This window comes from Lutra lutra, chromosome 9 (assembly GCF_902655055.1).
Source record: "Lutra lutra chromosome 9, mLutLut1.2, whole genome shotgun sequence".
In the NCBI taxonomy this organism is placed as follows: domain Eukaryota; kingdom Metazoa; phylum Chordata; class Mammalia; order Carnivora; family Mustelidae; genus Lutra; species Lutra lutra.
The window spans coordinates 108,784,249-108,806,125 of NC_062286.1; the positions used below are offsets into that span (position 1 = coordinate 108,784,249).

At 41.4% G+C, this 21,877-nt stretch overlaps 1 protein-coding gene across 3 annotated transcripts in view; it reads left to right on the forward strand.

The window, feature by feature from the left end:
- PAK5 (p21 (RAC1) activated kinase 5) overlaps positions 1-15,044 on the forward strand; it is a 295,759-nt gene extending 280,715 nt beyond the window's left edge. For all 3 annotated transcript variants that reach the window (XM_047746869.1, XM_047746867.1, XM_047746868.1), the window contains 3 exons: positions 8,969-9,094; positions 10,824-10,958; positions 12,807-15,044. In XM_047746869.1, coding sequence (XP_047602825.1) covers positions 8,969-9,094; positions 10,824-10,958; positions 12,807-12,962 — 417 coding nt within the window. In that variant the 3' untranslated portion in view covers positions 12,963-15,044. The remainder of the gene's footprint in view (positions 1-8,968; positions 9,095-10,823; positions 10,959-12,806) is intronic.
- Positions 15,045-21,877: the final 6,833 nt, after the last annotated feature.

Consider the following 21,877-nt stretch of genomic DNA (forward strand, 5'->3'; position numbering starts at 1 on the left):
AGGGGAGGAGAATAGATCTGGAAAGGCAAATGAAAGATATCCATCAACCCAGTTTATCCCGAGGCCCAGACTGCTGCATTTCCCATCCCCACAGCCAGCTCAAGGGAGTCTGCAGAAACTCATCAGCCACACCAGGTTACAAAGAATATAGACTACAGTAGCCAAGGAAAGAATGAGTTGGCATTTCAAAGCAGTCTTAGTTAGACGGTAGAGTTTTGAAGCATAGATTTTTATCATCTAGACCCTTTTAATCTCCTAGAAACTCCCACCACAGGTAATGGCACTGGCATGCAGGGAGCCAGTTATCCCATTAGTACACCTGTCTTTTACAACCCAGCAATCTCAGCCATCTGGGAAATGTTCACATCACAGCAGAATTGCCCAGGGACAATCAGAGGGCAGCTAAAAGAAATTCTTCCCAACACTTCAGCTTTTTTTCTGTTTTAAAGAGATTGTCAATTCTACTGTGGAAAATTCAGGAAATTCAGAAAAGTATAAAGGACAAAATAAAGATCACCCTTAATGCATTTCCCATTCTCCCCATATTTCCCTGTACTTGTACTTGCAAACTTGGGATTATTTTTAATGGGTAGTTTAAGTCCTGCTTTTTGCATTACTCAGGCTGATTTTTTTTTTTTTTTTTTTTTTTTTTTTTTTTTAGAAAGAGGGTATGGGAGGATGCATTAGTCAGTTCTTGCTACGTAACAAACCACTCTACACTCAATGGCTTAAAAGGACAATCACGTATTTGCTCACAGTTCTGTGAGTCAGCGTTTGTACTGACCTCTGCTGGAACAGCTTGTCTCTACTCCATGGCCATCAGCCAAGCTCACTTTTGCATTTGTGGTCAGCCTGCTGTTGATGGTCTCATTCATTTGCCCAGAGCTTTGTCATGGGTCCCCCATCTCCCAGCAGATTCTCCCAGGCTTATTCCCATGGTGCCTATGGCAAGATTACTCAGACCAGCAAGAGAGGCAAGCTCCATGGCACGCTTTTGAACCCTATCCTTATATCTTGTTTGCTAATGTCCCTTTTGGCCACAGTGAGTCACACAGCCAAGCCTAGATGCAAGGGATGGGAAAATGGATTCCACCTCTTGATGAGAGAAGATGCAGAGTCACATTGCAAAGGGATGTAGGTACACATCCTACATATATAAATGAGTTCATGTACAAATGATTAAACCTGAACAATGTCTATGGGATGTACCAACATCAGTTTCTTGGTGTTGATATTGTACTATAGTTTTACAAGATGCCAACATTAGGAAGGACTGGTTACTCATTGCTTTGCAGCTTCTTATGAATCTACAGTTATTTTAAAATAAAAAAAACTAAAAGAGACAGTGAATTGCTTAAGTTTTTTTCAAAGGATAAATTTCTGGGGGTGCCTGGGTAGCTTAGGCAGTTAAGCATCTGACTCTCGATCTCAGGGTCATGAGTTAGTTTGAGCCCAACACTGGGCTCCATGCTGGGGGTGGACCCTACTTTAAAAAGAAAAAAAAAAAAAAGGATACATCCTTTGTGGCCTCTAAAAAGGACTAGAAGGGAAATTGTGATCAGAGTAAATTGTTGACTGTTTGTCTATGATATAAATGATAGCTAATGAGTCACTAATTTGTGTTAAGTGGGGGGATATGGTATTTGGAGTTTGAAAGAGAAAATAAATAGCATATCACAGGTGGTTGCAAGAATTACATGAAATAATTTGTGTAAAACCATCAGAAGTAAACCGGTTCCAACACAGAAGCTCAAAAAGCTTGATCCCCCCACCCTGGAACTTAAGGGTAGAATAAATTCATTTACAATTGTTTTTTGGCCTGAGGCTTACATTTGAGATATGATACTTAGGAGCCACTTGACAGGGAGTGATTTAACTTTTATCAAATTCACCAGCTAGAATGGAATTCAAACCCCTGACCTATTAAGCCCAGTGCCTATTTTGAAAAGGGACATACACAGTGATTTTTATAGTCCCCCCCCCTTTTTTGACTAAAAATTTATTGCCACAATTTAAGAATCAGGAGATGTCACAGAAAATTTCAGATTCCCATCTTCCTTTAAAAAAAAAAAAAAATCAAAGTATCTGACAACGCTGTGCCTGCCTTCACACATGGCGGTCCTGGCGGTGGTGTGCTTAGGGTGACTGGCGTTTAAGCCGATGCTGCTGCTGCCTCATCTTCATCAGACTTCCTCCTCCAGTGCTCACTCACTCCCCCTCCCAGTGCCACCCCTGGCATCTCTTTTCCTGGAGACTTTCTCCAGCCTCTGTGGTCTGGTCTCCCAGTCCAGAACAGGCTAGAAATTCCAGGGAATTAACGTTCACCCTCCCTTGGGGCAGCCCAGGATCACCTGATGGAAGCTGGGGTATAAACACCCCAGCTGCCTTGCCCTTGGATAGACATGTTCTACCCAGCCTCCCAGACTTCCTCGTCAGGAGTAAGCTCTGGTTCCCACATTGCTGGGGCCTGGCTGCCTTCCCTGCCCACTTCATTACCAGTGTTTCATGTATCTCCCCAATAAATGACTTGCGCTGATTCCTTGTCTTGTGACGTGCTCAGAGGGAGAGGGGACTAAACCAATGTACAGTGTAATGTGTGTGCGCCCTCTTCTTTCACAGGATTGCAAACCAAGGTAAAGGATAGCTATGGGGCCATAGAAGGCAACTAGGGCCTTGAGACTGTTCCACACCCCCTTTCCTGGGCCCTGACAGCCAGGACAGTGTCTCTTCACCAAAGACATATACCCCTAGTTTTCATAGTCTCCACCTGGCCTGTTAAATTTGTCTTTTGGCACCGTTAGGCATTTGAGTGTTTTTGTGTCTTGAATACGTAGAGTTCTACAGTTAGAAGAAGACCTGAAGTTTATCTCCCAGAAGCTGTTCATAAATGAAGAGAGACGTGAACATATTACACAGCATGCGTAAATTGATTCCTTTACCACAGCATCTGAGATATTCCCAGACTCTAGGCCTCTTCCTTTCCCTGCAAGATGCACAGACTGAGAAGTCAAGAGACTGGGTGTGAGTCCTCCTCTCTATCGTCTTCCTATTGTTTTACAGTCTTGGGCAAGTTCCCATCCTGTCCCACTCTGTCAAATGGCAGAGAACTGGCTGAGGCCTCCATATTGATCCAGCTTAGGTGCTCTGAATGCCCTCCCTCTCCTCCTCAGTTTAGCAGTTGAAGAAGTGGGTCCAAAACTAGAGACCCCTTCATCAGTCTAGCCCCTTCTAGTACCTCTCTCCACTCCTTTGTCCCTGATCATTGCTCTTCTTAAAACAAATTTAAGAACTATAGTGAGCATGAAAACCAATGGAGTTTTTGGCTTAAAAACAAATTCCTGAGTCCGCTCCCCAGAGATTCTGATTCCAGCCAGCCTGGGTGATGCCCAAAAGACTGCATCCCTCTCAAGTCCCCAGGGAATGCCAGTGCTACCCACTTTGAGTATCATTGCCTTATAAGAAGCACCCAGAAACCAGGCACAAACGGATCCATCTTTTTGCCTTAGCAAAAACCTGGAGCAGATGCATGAATTCTTCAGAGTGAAGGCAGTTTAAAAAATGAGGGTTTTACCCTCTTTCTAAAACCTGTAGTTCTTTTGTGGATAGACTCTCCCAGCCTTCTCCTCCTGCAGCCATGGTTTTGTGCAGCCCCTGATTCCTAGCCAGGACCGGCTGAGATGACTAGGATTTCAGCTTTAAAGAGCAGCTTTAAGCCCTAAGCTCTAGTTTCTCCTCTGTCCCCTGGGGAAGAAGCTGCATCACCTCCTTTTAAGGGGCTAGCGGTGTGCTAGCTGCACTTCTCTTAGCCTAGCTGCATTAGTGAGACAAAGCATTTCCTAATCCACCGTGTTGTACCATTCTCCGTGAAATAAGGCTCAGCTTAAAGTCTGTGTGATTTGCTTTGAAGATCTGCCTATGGTGCTTTATTGTACTCATTATTTGAGTTCTCATTATCTACTTGCAGATTGGTTTGGATGAGTATTGTGTGCAATTATGTTCTTCTAGAGAATTGTCTCTTTTATGTCCTTGGAGGAGTAAAAAATTCACATAAAAGTGCTTTCACATCTACAGCGGAGGAACAGACCTAGCTTCCTGTGTTGAGTTTCAGTTTCTCAGCTTACATATTGTCGGGAGATAATTATTAGTCTGGCAGATTTGGGGTCTTTTTTTCTGTCTGGAAAAAGAAAGCCACACCAGAGGTATTGAAATTAAAAGCTGCCAACGTCAAAATGCTGATACATTCACCTGCTTAGTTCAGGTTTTTTTAAATTTACAGGCAAAAAAAAAATGTTTTAGCGAATTTGTTCCTCCCCCACTGTCTGCATAGTAGGGTTATGAATTTATTCGCATTAAAGCTTTGGAAATAACCACACACATGCACACCCAATTATAGTTTATCTGTATCTTAAAACTGATCTAGACTTCTTCACAAATCTCTACTGACTAAAACAAACAAACAAAGGCAACTCTTAATCTATTAAATTCAGTTTACTTAAATAAACATTGTCTATTAAAGTTCAACCACGTTATGGTAAGCCTTAATTGATAGCTTTAGAACCTCAGACTTTAAGATTCGGCCACCATCTACTTCCTCTTCTCATTTCCCACCCCTCTCTTTCTCAAGGAGTCTGGGAGAATAAGGGACAAATGTGGCTTTTGAGAACTCAAGGTGACAGATGTAAGACCCATCTTCTTGTTCTTCTTTGGTCCCTGCCTTGGCATAACTGGCCTCTTCTGCTACCAGGACTGGTGACCCTTGGTCCCACAGCTCTGGGCTTTTCAGAAGAGTGCATCCGCTCCATGTCACAACTCCAGCCTCTTGTCCTGAAAGCCATCCTGAGGCTCCTCATGTCAACCACAGGCCTGTGCCAGGCATTTTTCCATTCCTTCATTGAGATCTGGAGGATCTTCTGGAACCCTGCACAACAGAGACCATGGAAGCCAATAGCACTGCCTCAAGTTCACGGCCACCCACTCTGTTGTGCCATCTCTCCCAGAGGCCACATTGGGCATAGCTACAGCTAATATTCAGCCAGCATTCATTAGTATGTCTATAGCCGTTATTAAAATATTGCAATATATTCATGCTTGTTGATTAATACCCACTGTTTCAAGTCATTGGAGTATCCCCCATTACAACAGCTCTTTACTGGGATGCCCTTACCTCATTAAAGATGGTAAAGCTTGTAGGATAATTCTAGGACACAGCTCAACTTCATTTCTAGACTCCGATTGATCTAGATGATTCTGGTTATTAAATATTTTTAATATTACCTCTGAACACAGATGCATGTGGCTGTTCCTCTCCCTTGTTTGTTTGGGGTTGTATGCTACTCAGGTATTTCTGAAGGTCACTGCCATCTGCTTGGGGTGCTGGAAGTGAATATAATAAAGAGTTGGGACCTAAATCGAATGACTTCTCTTTGTCTTCGCCTGCAAACAATCATAGGCTGAAAGGGATGGACTATAGGCTTTTCACTTCTGAACTGTAGACTCCTCTGACAGGAAAGCAACAAGGATTATGGACCAGCTACCATGGCCACAGGGCTCTCTTCTTTGTACCACATAGGAAATCTGTGATCTGACACATTAGGGTTTGATTCTTGATATGCCAAAGCAATTGAGTAAAGTAAGTTTTTACCATTAAGCCAGTTTTCTCTAGCATTCCATCCAGAACAATCCAATCTCTTCCCACCCCAACCCACACCACCACTAACCTGGGCCTGATTAGAGAGGAGATCATGAACAAGGAAATAGAAAAAGATACAATTTCCAAAACATTACCCCCATTTCATCTGTGTTCCAACTTTGAGTCTAGAAGTAGGTGTCTTCAGCAAGTAATAATGGTTTCAGAAAGAGTACCAGTGTGTCTTCTACCACATGATTTGCTATCATATATGTATGTGTCATTATAAAATAAGATCAATCTAGTAATATGTGTTTTTTGGGTATCTACTATTTTCCCAGATTTTAAGGAACACAGTGAGGCTTCACAATTAGGAGGCAGAGCTTCTGCCTCTGAGGACTTTCATTTCTAGCCGGAGGGACAAAATCAGCATCAGAAAATAGTTCAAGATTGGGGCACCTGGGTGGCTCAGTGGGTTAAGCTGCTGCCTTTGGCTCAGGTCATGATCTCAGGGTCCTGGGATCGAGTCCCGCATTGGGCTCTCTGCTCAGCAGGAAGCCTGCTTCCCTCTTTCTCTCTCTCTCTGCCTGCCTCTCTGCCTACTAGTGACCTGTCTCTGTCAAATAAATAAATAAAATCTTAACAAAAAAATAGTTCAAGATTGAATGAACGTTAAATTCTCTCACATTTGAAGAGGAGAGATCAATATGGGTTCCTGAGAAAAATTCTGGAGTAAGTGAGAAATGACAAGGGCCTTGAAATATGAATTTCATATTCTTGAATTAAGAGTTGAATATACTTTCCCTCTAGGACTAGGAAGTAGACAGAGATGTTCCCCCAAGTATTAGAATATGCAGTGATTCAAGAAAAGGAAAAATAAAAGGTAAACATATTGGGAAGGAAGAAATAAAGCTGTCTTTGTTTACAGATGATATGATCACCCATGTAGAAAATTCAAAAGAATTGACAAGAAAAACTAAAACTAATGACAGTTATAGCAAGGTTGACGGATATATGGTTTTAGACCGAAGTTCGTCATTTTGCTATATGCTAGCAATGAAAATGAATTTGAAATTATAAACACAATGCCACTTATACAAACACCCTAAAATATTTAGGCATAAATCTAACAAATCATATACTAGATTTATTTGAGGGAAACTACCTAAGTGTGAATGAAATCAAAGGACTAAATAAATGGAGAGATACTCAATGTTTGTGGATAAGAAGACTCAATATTCCCAAAATGTCGTTTCTTCCAAACTCAATCTGTAGATTCAGTGCAATCCCAGTCAACATCCAAGCAAATAATTTTGTAGAAATTGACAAACTGATTCTAAAGTGTATGGGGAGAGGCAAAAGACCAACACAATAGCCAAAACATAGTAAAGAAGAACAAAGTCATCCAAGACTACCACTGCCTGACTTTAGGACTTATTAGAAAGCTACAGTCAGTCTACGGCCATACCACCCTGAATGCGCCCGATCTCGTCTGATCTTGGAAGCTAAGCAGGGTCAGGCCTGGTTAGTACTTGGATGGGAGAAAGCTACAGTCATTGAGACAGTGTAGTATTGGCAAAAGGAAAGACAGATGGACCAATGGCACCAAATAACCCAGAAATAGACCCACATAAATAGAGTCAACTGATTTCTGACAAGGGAGCAAAGGCAATACAATGGAGCAAAGATGATCTTTTTAACAAATAGTGCTGGAACAAGTGGATATCCACATCCAAAAAATTAACCCAGACACAGACTTTATACCTTTCATAAAAATTAACTCTATGTGGAAACACAGACTCAATGGAAATACAGGCCGAGAAGGACGAGAGAGGTCCTGCATTAACCATGGGAGAAGAAAGACTATCCAGGAAGAGCATATAAAGACAAGAGGTGAGGGTTAAGACACAAACCCTCAGAAGCCCAGTCTTTAAGGTACAGGCAGCAGAGAAAGAGCCAGAGAAAAGTGTTGAAAAAGTTCAGGGAGTTCTGAAGAGAATTAAGAGAGAACTTGTGCCATAGAGACCATACATTTAATCTATGGAAATTAACCTTCAAACACCCACTCTGAACCATCATTTTCATTGCATATTTTCTATCATCACCAGGAACCCGAAACCCTAGTCCTCTTCAGTGAGGCCATCTGAAGTTCAGACAAGCCATCATCAACAGGAGTCACAGCCCCCAGAAATAAACTGAATCCTGGTTTTCCAGAGTATATAAACCTGCAGGGAGCCTAATGGTTCTTAAGGATAATCGTAAAAATTCTGTGCAAGGATTTTCAGTTTTCTTTTTTTTTTTTTCTCTCTGATGACATCTAGGATAAATAACATATATATACATGGGGTCATTAGGATGGCCACTTAAACCCCGAGTGACCAAGTGCTAACACCCAGTTTCTACACCTGTATTTCTGCCCACACTGACGTTTACATTGGCAAATTCAGTTTGTTGGGAGCAAAGGAGGAAAACAAAAAGAAGAGCCAATACTTCAAATGATATCTCAGTGTTCCACATAATAGGGTCTTGGTTTAATTCAAATACAGAAATGGGGTTGATCATTTTAATCCTCTCATGGTACTTGGAAATCTGAATGTGTTCAAAGCAAAACCACCTAAACAGCAGCAGTATGTACAAAACTCACCTTAAGAATAGCAATTTACTGGGGTGTCTGGGGGCCTCAATCATTAAGCATCCATCTCTGGATCTCAGCTCAGATCTCAGATCTCAGGGTCGTGAGCTCAAGCCATGTGTTGGGTTCCATGCTAGGCATAGAACCTACTTAAAAAAGCAAACAAACAAACAAAACCCTAGCAATTACTTACACTAAACCATCATCTGTACATTAAATTATAGTTGTGGGTTTGAATTTTAACAAATTTGTCATTTGGAGTGTAATTTGTACTATATATATATATATTGGTTTTCCATTTGCAAGTGAACCCTGGTGGAAGATGGGAGATTTCTCCATTAAAATGGATCATGCCTGGGGTGCCTGGGTGGCTCAGTGGGTTAAAGCCTCTACCTTCAGCTCAGGTTATGATCTCAGGGTCCTGGAATCGAGCCCTGCATCGGACTCTCTGCTCAGTGGGGAGCCTGCTTCCCCTTCTCTCTCTGTTACCTCTCTGCCTACTGTGATCTCTCTCTCTCTCTGTGTCAAATAAATAAATAAAATCTTTTTAAAAAATGGATCTTGCCTTTCTAATAAAATGGTCTGACAACCACCAATTTTTCCAAGGCCTGTTCATGAGACTGTTTTGTTTTAAATTTGAAGCCGTATTTCTCCATCTGGAAGCTGGTATTTTTAGATTGTTAACCTCGTTGCATTCCTTTCCTTTTTAGATAAAGTTATCGGACTTTGGTTTTTGTGCTCAAGTTTCTAAAGAGGTGCCCAAGAGGAAATCACTGGTTGGCACTCCCTACTGGATGGCACCCGAGGTGATTTCTAGGCTACCTTATGGGACAGAGGTAAGGGGGTAGCAGTCATTGAGGGTGGCTGGACAGACTCAAGGATGCAGTGGTTCTGAGAGAGTTAATGACCACAGATCAGGGCGATGATGTTTGACTCCATATTTGACCCCCATTCACTAAACTTGTCATAGAGTAGGTTGTGGCAGGAAGGGGACCGGCCACCATTGAGGAAATTGGCATAACGTTGATCCAGAGGTATTTATCGAGGTCCTAAGCAGACACCGGGGTAGGGGGAATCAGGCAAACTCTGACCCCACCCTCAGTGGCAGGCATACCCTAAAGAGGGCAACACAACTTGAAATGTGGCCAGAAATGCACACATGAGCAGGTGTCATGACTCAAAGGATAAAGGGTCAGAGACAGCTCTGCAGAATAGAGGTAATATTTGGGGCTGAGCAATAATGTTTTTCCCCTAGAAAAAAATTATATACAAATATTATAACGCATTTAAAAATAGGGCACAATTTCTGCTTCCCTTGGAAAAGAAGCAATTGCTCGTAATCTGTTAAGGGATAAGGTTGGGTATGTGAAAATGAGGGGCCAGAAGGAGTGGAGGAAAAGTGTTCTAGAGAGGGAGCACTGTGAGCAAAGCCCTGAGGCATGCAAGTCTCCACACACATGGCAGTAAGGAGCTCGTTCCAGCCGGGCACACAGCGTTTCCACACATTCTGGTGCAGAAGGCGATTCTAAGAGAGGGGAGCATGAAGAGGTGGCATGGACCAGTGAACTAAGGATATCAGCATAAATGAAGGGAGGCTCCGCTCTCTTTCCCTTGTTTGCTTGCCCTTGAATGAGTACTCGACTTGTCTCACTGTGGTCCTGAGAGCATAAATTCTCAGTGAAGATCCCAGCAAGGGTTATAACAGGAATGCAGCTCACTGATAAGAGGTGTAATGAGCCTGGGACTGGGAAGTGGCTGTACCTGGGAACCAATAGCCCAGCTATGGCTTCTCATTGTCCTGACTTCCCATTCTGCACTCAGAAAGAATTGCTTGTCGGCTCTTCCTTTTCTTTTCCCTGTTACCTGAAAATGGTTTTGTAAAGCAGGGTTTTTGTGCACACTACTTCAAAATGATAAAATGTAAAGGAAAGAATCCTGACGTAGGGAAGGAAGAGCTATTTTTTTTTTAATTTTTATTTTTTCAGCATAACAATATTCATTATTTTTGCACCACACCCAAGGAAGAGCTATTTTAAAAAATTAATAAAAGGATCAGCATATATCGTGTTATTGGGCAATGTAGCTTTTTGCAGTTTGTTCTGAATATGTCAGATGCATTTTTTTATGATTTAAATGCAATTGTCTTCTCTGTGTTCATAACATAACATTTGAGTGTTTTTCTTATCTGCCCAGATAGGGAACTACCTAATTTAGCAGTTAAAAAAAAAAAAAGTTCTGAACTCGAGCATGTTAAGATATTCATGTGTACCTAAATGGCAGAATCTTCACTGAAATTGTCTTTAAAAAGCAAATGAATACACTGTATGTTAGTTAAACTGAATTGAAATAAAATAAAAATAACAATAAAAATAAAGCAAATGAAGACCATTAGCAAAAACTGGGTAACTGGGCACTTCAGTCTGTAAATCTGGGCTATAAGTTTTGAAAGTTTACAAATACCACCTTAATTTATAAATGGGTATGAATCTGTTGGGTCCCCTGGAAACATCCAACATTTCAGAATGTTCTCCTTTCCTGAGATAACCATTGGATTGTGCCTAACAGGTAGATATCTGGTCCCTCGGGATCATGGTGATAGAAATGATCGATGGCGAACCGCCCTACTTCAATGAGCCTCCCCTCCAGGCCATGCGGAGGATTCGGGACAGTTTACCTCCAAGAGTGAAGGACCTACACAAGGTAAGAAGCACCATCTGTTGCTGAAGCTCAAAGATCATTCTTAGACATTTTTAGTCTCTCTGTAGCTTCAAAGACTGGCATTTCATACCTAGGAGTAGATCCTGGTTGATGGATCTGGATTTTGGAATTCGAATCACCTGGATTCAGATCTCTGCTTTTCCTGTTCACTCAATGGTCAAGGGAGTCAGCCTCTCCATCTCTGAAGTTTGTCTGTAAAATGGGTTACAACTGGCTCATCTCTTGTAGGGTTGGCCAGAAGAATAAATCAGGCATTCCACGAGAACTCCCGTCCTGAGCACCTGTGACATACTGGGGACTGTTCTAATTACTGGGAATATTGCAGCATAAGGCCTCATGTTCTAGTTGGGGAGGCATATGGTAAACCACAAACAGATGAACAAAATAATTTCGGAGACTGATATATGCTACGAAGCAAAGCAAACACTGTAATGCAATGAAGTATGCAGGAGAGAGGATTGGGAACTTGTTTAGGTTGAAGGGTAAAAGAAGCCCTTTCTGGGGACAGATCATCTGAACTGGAATATGAATAGAAGGAAGGAGCAAGATATGCAAAGATCCGGGAGAAAAATGTCTGAGGCAGAGGGAACAACAGGTGCAAAGGCCCTATGCCAAGATGGAAATCTTCTGTGGCTGAGCAAAGTGAGCCAGGGTAAAGGGTAAGACATGTCAGGGAGGGGAGCAGGGGCCAGATCACACAGGGCAATGAAGAGCATGGTTAAGGAATCAAGTAGGGTCTTTCTGTTTTCCAAGGATTGCCAAGTAGGTTCAAGCTCAGAAAATAATGATGCTGAGTCAAAGAAACAGCAGTCTGGGAACTGCTTACTGGTTAGGGGTGGAGGGAAGGGCTTGCTAAAAGGGAGTGGCCATTTCCACAAGGTCATATAAAAAATGACCATACACACACCACTCCTAGCCCTCCCCTCTACTACATGGCACTGGGAGGAACTGAGTCTGCCTTTTAGGGGAGAATTACCCTCTCCCCTTACCCCTAAAGCTTAAGGAAGAACCCCTACAGAATCACCCCTATAGTTGTGTAAACTTTTAGGAAAACAGGAAACTGCTTGAATTGAACAGGAGATTAAGAGTTTTACTGCATTGGACTAAGTTTAAATAATCAAAAGTGGTTAAAATAGCATGGTATCAAAATAGTCCTACACCCAATGGAAATGGCATGGTGTTCTTCCAAGTCACATACAAGAGCAGTCTTAATCCTAATCGTCAGAAATTAAACACCACCCAAGGTTGTTTTCCAAATGGATAAATAATATGTGGTATAATTTAACAGTGAATACTATACAGCAGTGAGAAGGTTAAAGATTTTACTGCACACCTCAGGGATGAATCCCACAGACACAACATTGAATAAAAGAAGCCAGACAGAGAAGAGCTGACAGTACATAACTCCATCTCTAGAAAGGACAAAAGAGGCAAAATTACGCTACTAGAAGTCAGGACAGTGGTGAACCTTTGGAGAAAGATGAGTATTAACAGGAAGGAGACCCAAAGTAGCCCCCTGGAGTGGTAGAAATGTTCTGTGTTGTGGTGGGACTGGAGAGTAAATAGATATATGTATATATGTGTGTACATACACACACACACACACACACACACACACACACACACACACCACTGTAAGACATACACTTAATTTGAATGTTTGTAAGATATGCTTACTGCTTCCATAACTACTTTCTTCTCAAGCTGACTTTCTAGAATTTGCTATTGTTTGATAGGATGACTTAACTGGGAAGTGGCTGGAAAACCACTTTGGGGAATTGGGTTGGGTTTCTGTGTTAGTCCTCAGGATGGGATCTTGTATTCTCACAGGTTTCTTCAGTGCTCCGGGGATTCCTAGACCTGATGCTGGTGAGGGAACCCTCCCAAAGAGCCACAGCCCAGGAACTCCTTGGACATCCATTCTTGAAACTGGCAGGTCCGCCATCTTGCATCGTTCCCCTTATGAGACAATACAGACATCACTGAGTAGAGGATTCTACTGGTGGAATCAAGGTGGAAGAGCTAGATGAGGACATGACAATAATTCAGGAGAACGTGAGGAACATGAAAAAGGCCTGTGTACTCGAACCAGCTGATCGGTGGGACAATGTGATGACAGGCAGGGTTCAACAGACCAGGGCATCTTCTTGTGTCTTAAAACAGGCATCTCTCCACTGACAGCTGGCGTGGTCATTTGGAACACGGCTTTAATAGTCATTATTATATTTTTCAGCCCTTCATCCAGCAAATCAGAAGGACTCAGTACAAACTCCGTTACGACATATCCTAGCCACATGCAGGGTAATGCATAGGATTTTCTATATTGAAAGAATAATTTTCTGGCAAAAAAAAAAAAAGAAAGGAAAACAAAAAGCACTTTTTTCTTAATGGTAGCAGTGTAATGTATTTTGCAATGAATTTGTAATTTTTCTGTACAATAGTTTTGATAATTTATAGTACTTTGATGTCATGTAGCCATAGTATCAGTTGAAGTAATACCTGTTTACTAGCAAGAGTTTGAACAAAGCCTTTCCTACTTTTTTATCCCTTTCAGAGAACCAACGATTCTTTAGGAACTTTGAATACTGAATGATTCTCAATCACCGTCAGCTTTAGTAGAATATCTTTCTTATCTTAACAAGTGTCTTATGTGATGGAGGAAGATTTAAGAGTGATGGTGATGGAGGTGCACATTTCATTTATCCAACCAAAAATAACAAAATTGGAGCCACAGTAAGCCACCAAGCCACTCCTTGGGATAAAGCTTAATCTTTGGAAAATTCAAATTTTCCTTCAAGGCTATTAATTGCAGACCAGTGTTTGCACAGCAGGGTGTTCCCCTTCCCCATGCCCTCTCTCCAGTGGGTGTGATATTCCCCCTCCCCAAGCGTGGCCACATTTCTCACCAAGGAAACAGTTTTCAGTGCTAGGATCATTGGACCCAGTTCCCCAAACTGAATGTTGAAGGAAGACTGAGAATTCCAGTCTCACCAAGGGAAAGGAGAGAGAACAGGGCAAGATGTTTGGTTTTGTTTGTCACTGTTTTGAAAACTCTGTATGCTAGCACACCAAACTCTTGTCTGTATTTACCTTCGTACCGCAGTATTAATTGCTATTGTTCCTGTATCGTGCTGGAAGTCAGAACTGACTTTAGAGGATGAATTAGGAAAGGGGTATTTTACCAGGTGTGTTCTGACTTCAGTTGTGACCCTGTTATAATGTGTTTCCGACATAGGGGAGTTGTGCTGCTGACTAGATCTTCTTGAATGTTGATAAAAATGAATGACTACTACAATACATTTTGTGTTGCTTGTTGGATGAATTTGCATGTTAACTGTAGGCCAATATAGATTTGCCTTTAAAAACTCTGGAAGAGCTACATAGTCATCATTAGTTTCTATTAATTATGCATCAGAAAAAAAAAAAAAGCCATTTGTTACCAAACTGGAAAACCAGAGGCTTTTCTTAATGACTTCAACATACTGTAACAAATAGGAATTTAAATTCGTGAAAATTCTCTGGTTGGTCTAAGCATAATTAAGAATTTTTGTAATGAATAGGTTGCTAATTATTTATTATAGCTAAAAAGAAAAAAAAAGGCATAAAATGACCTTCTACAGATTAGATTATTTTTTCCCCCAAACTGGAAATGTCTCACCATGAATAGGATCTATAATTTTGTTTCATAAAACACAACAAATCAATGTTTTATGTAAAATATTAAAATATTAATATAAAATGTATGAATAAAAATCTAAATCCAGAAAATGGCCGTCCTAAAAGTTCATGAACATATTATATTAATTTAACCAGGACTATGTAGAAGTAGAAAGAAAAAGAAAATCTTTTTTTAACCAGATCAAATATTAAAAACCATTGCAGAAAATTATGGATTTTGGATTCCAAACATTTTCAACAGTGTAATGGAAATTTTTCTGTAATTTTCTTATCACTGGGTATTTTATAAATATTCATTGAGTTTAACAAAAGTTACTGTAGCTTAAAAGGTTTTGTGAGCACTAACTATTGGCAGAAACTGCACTTGCAAATAAAAATAAATGTTTGCCTTTTTCCCAAATGTTATTAGAAAATCCAATGATTTCCTAAATTTGTTTTCTTCAATAATCAAGAATGCTTTCTCTGTGATCTTGGGGAATGCAAATGAGTAAGAATAAAGTTAGAATGTAACATCATGATGACATGAACAGAAGATAAATATTCCCATCCCTAGAGGTCACATAGAGTGGAAGACTGTGGTAAAGATACCACAACTGAGAAAAAAAAGTACTGAAGTCCGGAAGGCAACATGCAAGGAAAGCCAGCTTCATGACTAAAGACTTCCACTCTCCACTTCTCTTTTTCAGAGATGCTGAACTGATCCAGAGACTTTTACCAACAAAAGACATAAAGACATGGATTAGAGCAGGTGTAGTGAAGGCTCTCTAGTAGACAGAAAGACAGTGTTGGGTGTCTCCTCTTCTTTGGGGGACCAGGGAGGCATTAACATTTAGTCCATGATGTTGAGAAGGACGCTTGCATATAGAGAGTTCATTGCTTGGGGTGCCTGGGTGGCTCAGTCAGTTAAGCAACTGATTTTTGATTTTGGCTCAGGTCATGATCTCAGGATCATGGCATTGAGCCCCACATTGGGCTCCGAGCTCAGTGCGGAGTCTGCTCAAGATTCTCCCCGTCTCCCTCTGCCCCTCCCCCTGCTCTCTCTCTCTCTCTTTTTCTCTCTCTCTCCCAAAGATAAATAAGTGAAATCTTTTTTTTTTTTTTTTTGTAAGAGTTCATTTCTTAACCTGGAAATTTCAGAAGGAGGAAACCCTAAGAAAATAGCCACAGGTAGCAGTCTGAGAAATGATGTAGTATATCATGTGCCAGGGAAGAGTAAGATGGAAGCATCTTTCCCCAGGTATGAAGCCATTGCAAGATGTGGAAGAAGACACCAGGTCTCTTTGTCTGCATTGGGCCATGGAGAGGGAAAAGGGAAGATCTCAAACCATTTAACCAAATAATTATATGCCTAATTTGGACAGTGCATTGGAAACAGGCATCACAAGGGGAACTAACGGGAGATAAGGCAACTTTTCTGTAGGGGGATGGGCTCAGGGTGGAGCTGAACCTTACTCTAAAACCTACTGGGACCATCCACACCAAGACCAGTCTCAATAGCAGGGGCCTTAGTTTCTTAGGCTGACTCAAATGACAGTCAGTCACCTCCCCTTCTTCCAGCAGCATCTCCAAGGCAGCTGACTTCAGCCAGCTGTTTACTGGCAGTTCCCTTCCAGGCTGCTCCCCATAGATTTGGGCCATGTGTTAGTGTGAGACCCCCCCCATGGTTTGGGGGAAGAATCTAGAAGAAAGAAAAGAAGAACAAGAATGCATACCATGTCTCCTGCCACTACTTATCTACTGTTACCTCTTTCTCTGATACATGTTTAGCCCAAGCAAAAGAGAGGGGGGTCATTTTGAATTAGAATAAGATTGACTTTTTTAATGGATTAAACAGATGGAATCAGACTGAGTTATGGTTGTATCCCCATTACCCACTGGGAAGAAGACACTCAGTAGCATTTTACTGAAAAAAAAAAAATAAAATCATTCCATGAAGTTAACAACTCAATGAGTTCAGATTCTTTGGTCAAACCAGTCAAACGAATCACACTGTGTCATCAAAGAAACAATAATGAGATTCCAGGCAGAGAAAAAAAATCAATTCAGTCTGAAGCAGGTACAAAATGTACAAGCAGGACCAGTTCTGTGAAAGTGACACGATGTAGTACAAATCCAAATTGTTTGGGAAAGTCGGTCAACTTGAGCCTTCACGTGTGTGCTTCTTCAGCCGTATTTCCAGACCAAAGAAATATATTAACTTATTGTGGGTTCTGCCAAAAGGAGAGCCTAAGATAGATGCTTAGATACAAGTACTTTGTTTGAGAGAAGATCCCAGGAAACTCACTCAACATGGCAGAGTGGAGAAGTGAGATGAAAAAGGGAGAGAAGTTTTTTTTAAAGCCTTTTTTAATGAATGGCTTACCACTCTGGGTAACCAGAGCTCAGTCCCACTGAAAAACTTCTGGGAGAGACACTGTAGAATTGTCCTTTTGGAGGCGATGATGCTTAAGTAGTCCCTTTCTACCATCTTCTATGCCTCATTGGCTGAGAGTTGCTCATAGTACATCAATTCTTAAACTTCTGTCTTGCCCTGTATAAGGACAAAGTTTGTACCCTTTGACAGAGAGAGAGATATGGGAAGCTTGTACAGAAACTGTCAGCAAATGGCCTCCAAGAAGGGCTGAGAGAATATGGGTGAGAAACCAACATCTACGTAAATAGATCTAACGAAGGACAAAAAAAGACATGTTGAGAAACTCTATGGGTTGCCAATTTCTGGAACAAAATACACTTTTAAAAGCAAAGGGATTCCTTATCCTGAAAGGTTTGCTCATGTAGCAAATGTTTTGGTAAGTATGCTTGATTATTGTCAGCAATTGAAAAAATTTAAAGCAAAAAGAGACTCCAAGATCTTATATGATCCATCTTAATTGAGGTAACCAAGGTTCCCAAAGTTAGGCAGTGTCAGTAAATGAATCATACTGCCTAAATAGACCACACACACACACACATTTCAGTACTGTTAGGGCAGGGATTTTTTACCTATTTTGTTCACTCATCATCCAGACCAAGGTCCAGAAAATCCACAGTCAGTCAGTGTCAACAAACACTTGTTATCTCATTGGTGGTATGAGTCTTTGCAAATCCTTCCCTAGCAGACAACCTGACAAGTTCAGTCACTTGTTTTTTAGATAATTAACATATTAGTTTCATTTGTACAACATGATTTGCTATATGTATATGTTGTGGAATGATAAGTCTAGTTAACATCTATCAACAACATAGTTACAATTTTTTTCCTTATGAAAACTTTGAAGATTTATGCTTCAAAACTTTCAAATATATAATACAGTATGGTTAATCATAGCCATGCTGTACATTATCTTACAGGACTTATTTATTTTATAAAAATAAAAAAAGTTTGAGCCTTTTGACCCTGTCATCCATTTCACCCAACCCCCCATCCTCTGCCTCCAGCAACCATCAGTTTTCTGTATCTATCAATTTTTTTTAACTCCACATATAAGTGAATGTTTGTCATTATCTGAAGTATTTCACTAAGCATAATGCCCTCAAAGTCCATTCTTGTCTCAAAGGGCAGGATTTCCTCCTTTTTTGGGATTTTTTTAACGGCTGAGAAATTGTGTGTGTGTGTGTGTGTGTGTGTGTACACACACACACATTATGTTTCCTTTATCCATTCATCTATCATTGGACACTTGGGTAACATTTGGATCTCAACCATTATAAATAATGTTGCAATGAACATGGCTGTGCAGGCATCTTTTCAAGTTAATGTTTTCATTTCCTTGGGATAAGTAGAGGAGGAGGATTTCTGGATCATATGGTATTTCAATTTTAATTTTTTGAGAACCTTTTTTACTATTTCCCATTGTGGTTGCACCACTTTACATTCCCACCAACAAGTACATCTTCACCAACACTTTCTATTTCTTGTCTTTTGGTGATAGCCATTTTAACAGGTGTGAGGTGATGTAAATATCACTTTACATGACAACTGAAGTAGCCATTAGCCTTGGAGTTCTTAGCCTAATTTTATACCCTGGACCCTCTTAGCTTGGACTCTCCAGGAAAATGTCTTTAAATGCGAAAGTAAAATACATAGGGAACCAAGAGAAGTATAGTTATCAAAATATTTTAATTTTGTCATTATTATGTATTAATTAACAAGATCTTTTTTTAAATGATTTTATCTATTCATTTGTCAGAGAGAGAGCACAAAGAGGGGAAGAAGCAGGCTGAGGGAGAAGCAGGCTCCCCACTGAGCAAGGAGCCTAATGTGGGACTTGATCCCAGGAGCCTGGGATCATGACCAGAGCTTACGGCAGACGCCCAACTCATGGAGACACCCAGGTGTCTCTTAAATAACAAGTTCTTATGATGGGTCTAGTAACTACCATAATTTCAAAGTAATAAGCCTATGTGATTTTTTGAGATCTCTCCAACAGGTGTAATGCAGTGATTTCAGAGAAATGCAGAGAAATGACAGTTCTCGCCTATACTATAGTGGTTTGGTGACTATGTCTGTAATTGAAGGAAATGCAGCCTTTCATTTGAGGTTGGTAAAAACTAAAGGTGTTTTTTTTTTTCCCATCCCAGTCCATGCACTCTGATAGTCCCACCCCTGTAAATTAACCCCCCTCCCCAGTGGTTTACTGGGCAGTGGGGCGGGGTGGGGGAGGCGGGGGGGGGGGGGGAAGTCGCTGCCTAGAAACATACTCTGAATTCACAATAAACTGGTGTGGAAAACTGTGAACACCAGGTTAAAAATCCCTTCATCAGTCCCTTTGGATCCTTCCTGAACTTGGATGGCAGGTGAACTTTGAATGCACATGTGAAGAATTGTGCTAGTACAGCAGTCATTAATACTAGCTTTTATGGAGCATTTCCAGGTTGCCAGGTATTGTGCTAGAAACTGAAATGTACTATCATGAATCCCCAGATAACTTTGCAAGGATTGGGGAGCAAGGTCCATTTTCAGATTAGAGAGTACAGAGAAGCCTGGTGACGCGTCCAACACTGCAGGTTGGCTGAGAGCAAGGCTTTTTCACCGGTTTTCATCCCACTGCATCAAAATTGTCTGGGAAGCATAATAAAATTGTAGATTCTAGGTCTCACCAGAGAGGTCCCCGATCAGTCTGGGATGATGCTCTAGAACTGACGTTTTTCTTCTTGTTTATTTTTTTTAAAGATTTTATTGGTTTATTTGAGAGAGAGAGAAAGAGAGCACAAGCATGGGAAGAGGCACGGGAAAGGGACAACCACACTCCACTCCCTGCTGATCTGGGACCCTGAAGCAGGGCTCAAGCCCAGAACTCTGAGATCATGACATGAGCTGAAGTCCAATGCTTAACCCTTAACCAAATGAGCCACTCAGGCACCCCTAGAACTAATGCTTTTCAATAGCCCCCTGGGATGACTGATGCACACTGTGCAAACCGCACTTGGAGACACACTGATGCAAAGCTATACCTGCTGGTTTCTGGTCCCTCAGGTTTCTGTTCCAGGGACGTGTTTGTGCCCAGTACCAGCTTGGACCACCTCCCCAGAGAAACACCTCCTGAGCACACAGCATGCTGCCTCCAGGAAACACTGCTGGTCTGTCCTACCTCTTCCCCATCCCCCAACCCATTTCTCCATTTGTGTTTCTCCACTGTCTCCCACACCTAATGGGCTTTGCCAAGCCTTTGTTAACAAAAAGATTGGCCAATAGGTGAGAAGAGAGTGGTTATAGTTTAGAGGGCTTTCTCAGGCTGGAGACCAGAGTCTCCCCTACCCCTGAGACAGCTTCCCTGGGAGCTACTTCCTGAGAATGGGGTGAGTGGAGAATCTTGCAAAGAAAGGCACTCAGAATTTAAATCAACCCCTCTTCCTCCTTCCAACAAAGAAATCTGCATATGGTTCATCTGGCTGGGCTTTTCCAGGCAGACAGACTAGCAACCAGACCCAGCATCCTTTTGTGCCCAGAGGCATTTGTGGTTAAAACTGCAGTAAAAAAGAAAATGACAGTTAAGGGGGTAATGGAGCATCTGTGGTTTGTTTGTTTGTTTTCTCTATCTTCTCTGAGCTTGAGAAACAATGCGGGGACGTGAGCCACCATCTCGGCTTGCCCCAGGTACAGGGGCAGCTGTGAAATGCAGGACAGTGGGAAGGGCCAAAGAGGAGCCGGGGCTGAGTCCAGGGGCTGAGTCAGTCCCTCTAGACAACTTATGGTCTCCACCTAGAGACCACTGCATCTGGGGTGACCCCGAGGCTCCTCTTTATTCTGCTTTGTTGATAAGAGAAAGGCAGGACTGAGAGAAATAAGATGAGGTCCAAAGAAATTAGGCTAAGCTAGAGACCTAATTTTAGGACAACTAAATGGAGATGCTGTGATTAAGAGCAATAATAGTCCTGGTAATGTGTCTTCATATAGACTGCATGTCGCAAGGGGGAAAAAAAAAAACACCAAAATTTGAAAATTCAGAAAGTTGGATTCTGGAAGGATTTAATTGATCTGTTTAACCACAGGGATGCAGCCATATGATAACACTGGAAAAAGAGCCAGGGCACTAGTTCTTTTTGGAACAACTGGTGGACAGGTGTCTGTCAGTCATACCCCAGAGACTCTGAGTTGTTGGTGTACTACTGTATCCATGGCACAGAGACTGCACTCGGTAGGTGCTCAAAACCTGTTTGTTGACGGTTTGCTGAGTGGATGACAATTCCAAAACTCATCATGAGTCCCATGTTTTGTGAAAGTGAAATTTTCAAGACACAAATTTACTTTTGTAAAAGTGAAAAAAAGGAAATATGGAGTATACAGAAATATGAATCAGGTCGAAATATTTTTTCTGAAGGAGTTACAGAAAGCAAAGGTAACTCATTGATACATCTAAGTGTCCATTTCTACCCCCAAATTCTTGGGTGGTTCCATATAAATAGGAAGTCTTTAAAAAATATACGAGATGCTAAAAAAGAAAGAGTTGGTAGCTTTGGGACATGGGGGTGACAAGATGGCAGCTGATAGAAGGTATTTCCTTTTCCTTGCACAATGTGCAACTGTCTTCCTCCCTGGTACCAGGCAGACACTGAAGACAGATGATGCAGGGGAAAAAGACTGACAGACTGACAGAGCAGCAGCAAACAAACAGGTAATAGAACAGCAATTGACCAATACTTACCAAGGTTTCCTGGGATAATGAACTCCTAAGGATATGCTCCTCTCAACAGTTGAGGATTTGGGGAGATGAACTCATGAGTTGCCTCTCATGTTAGAGATC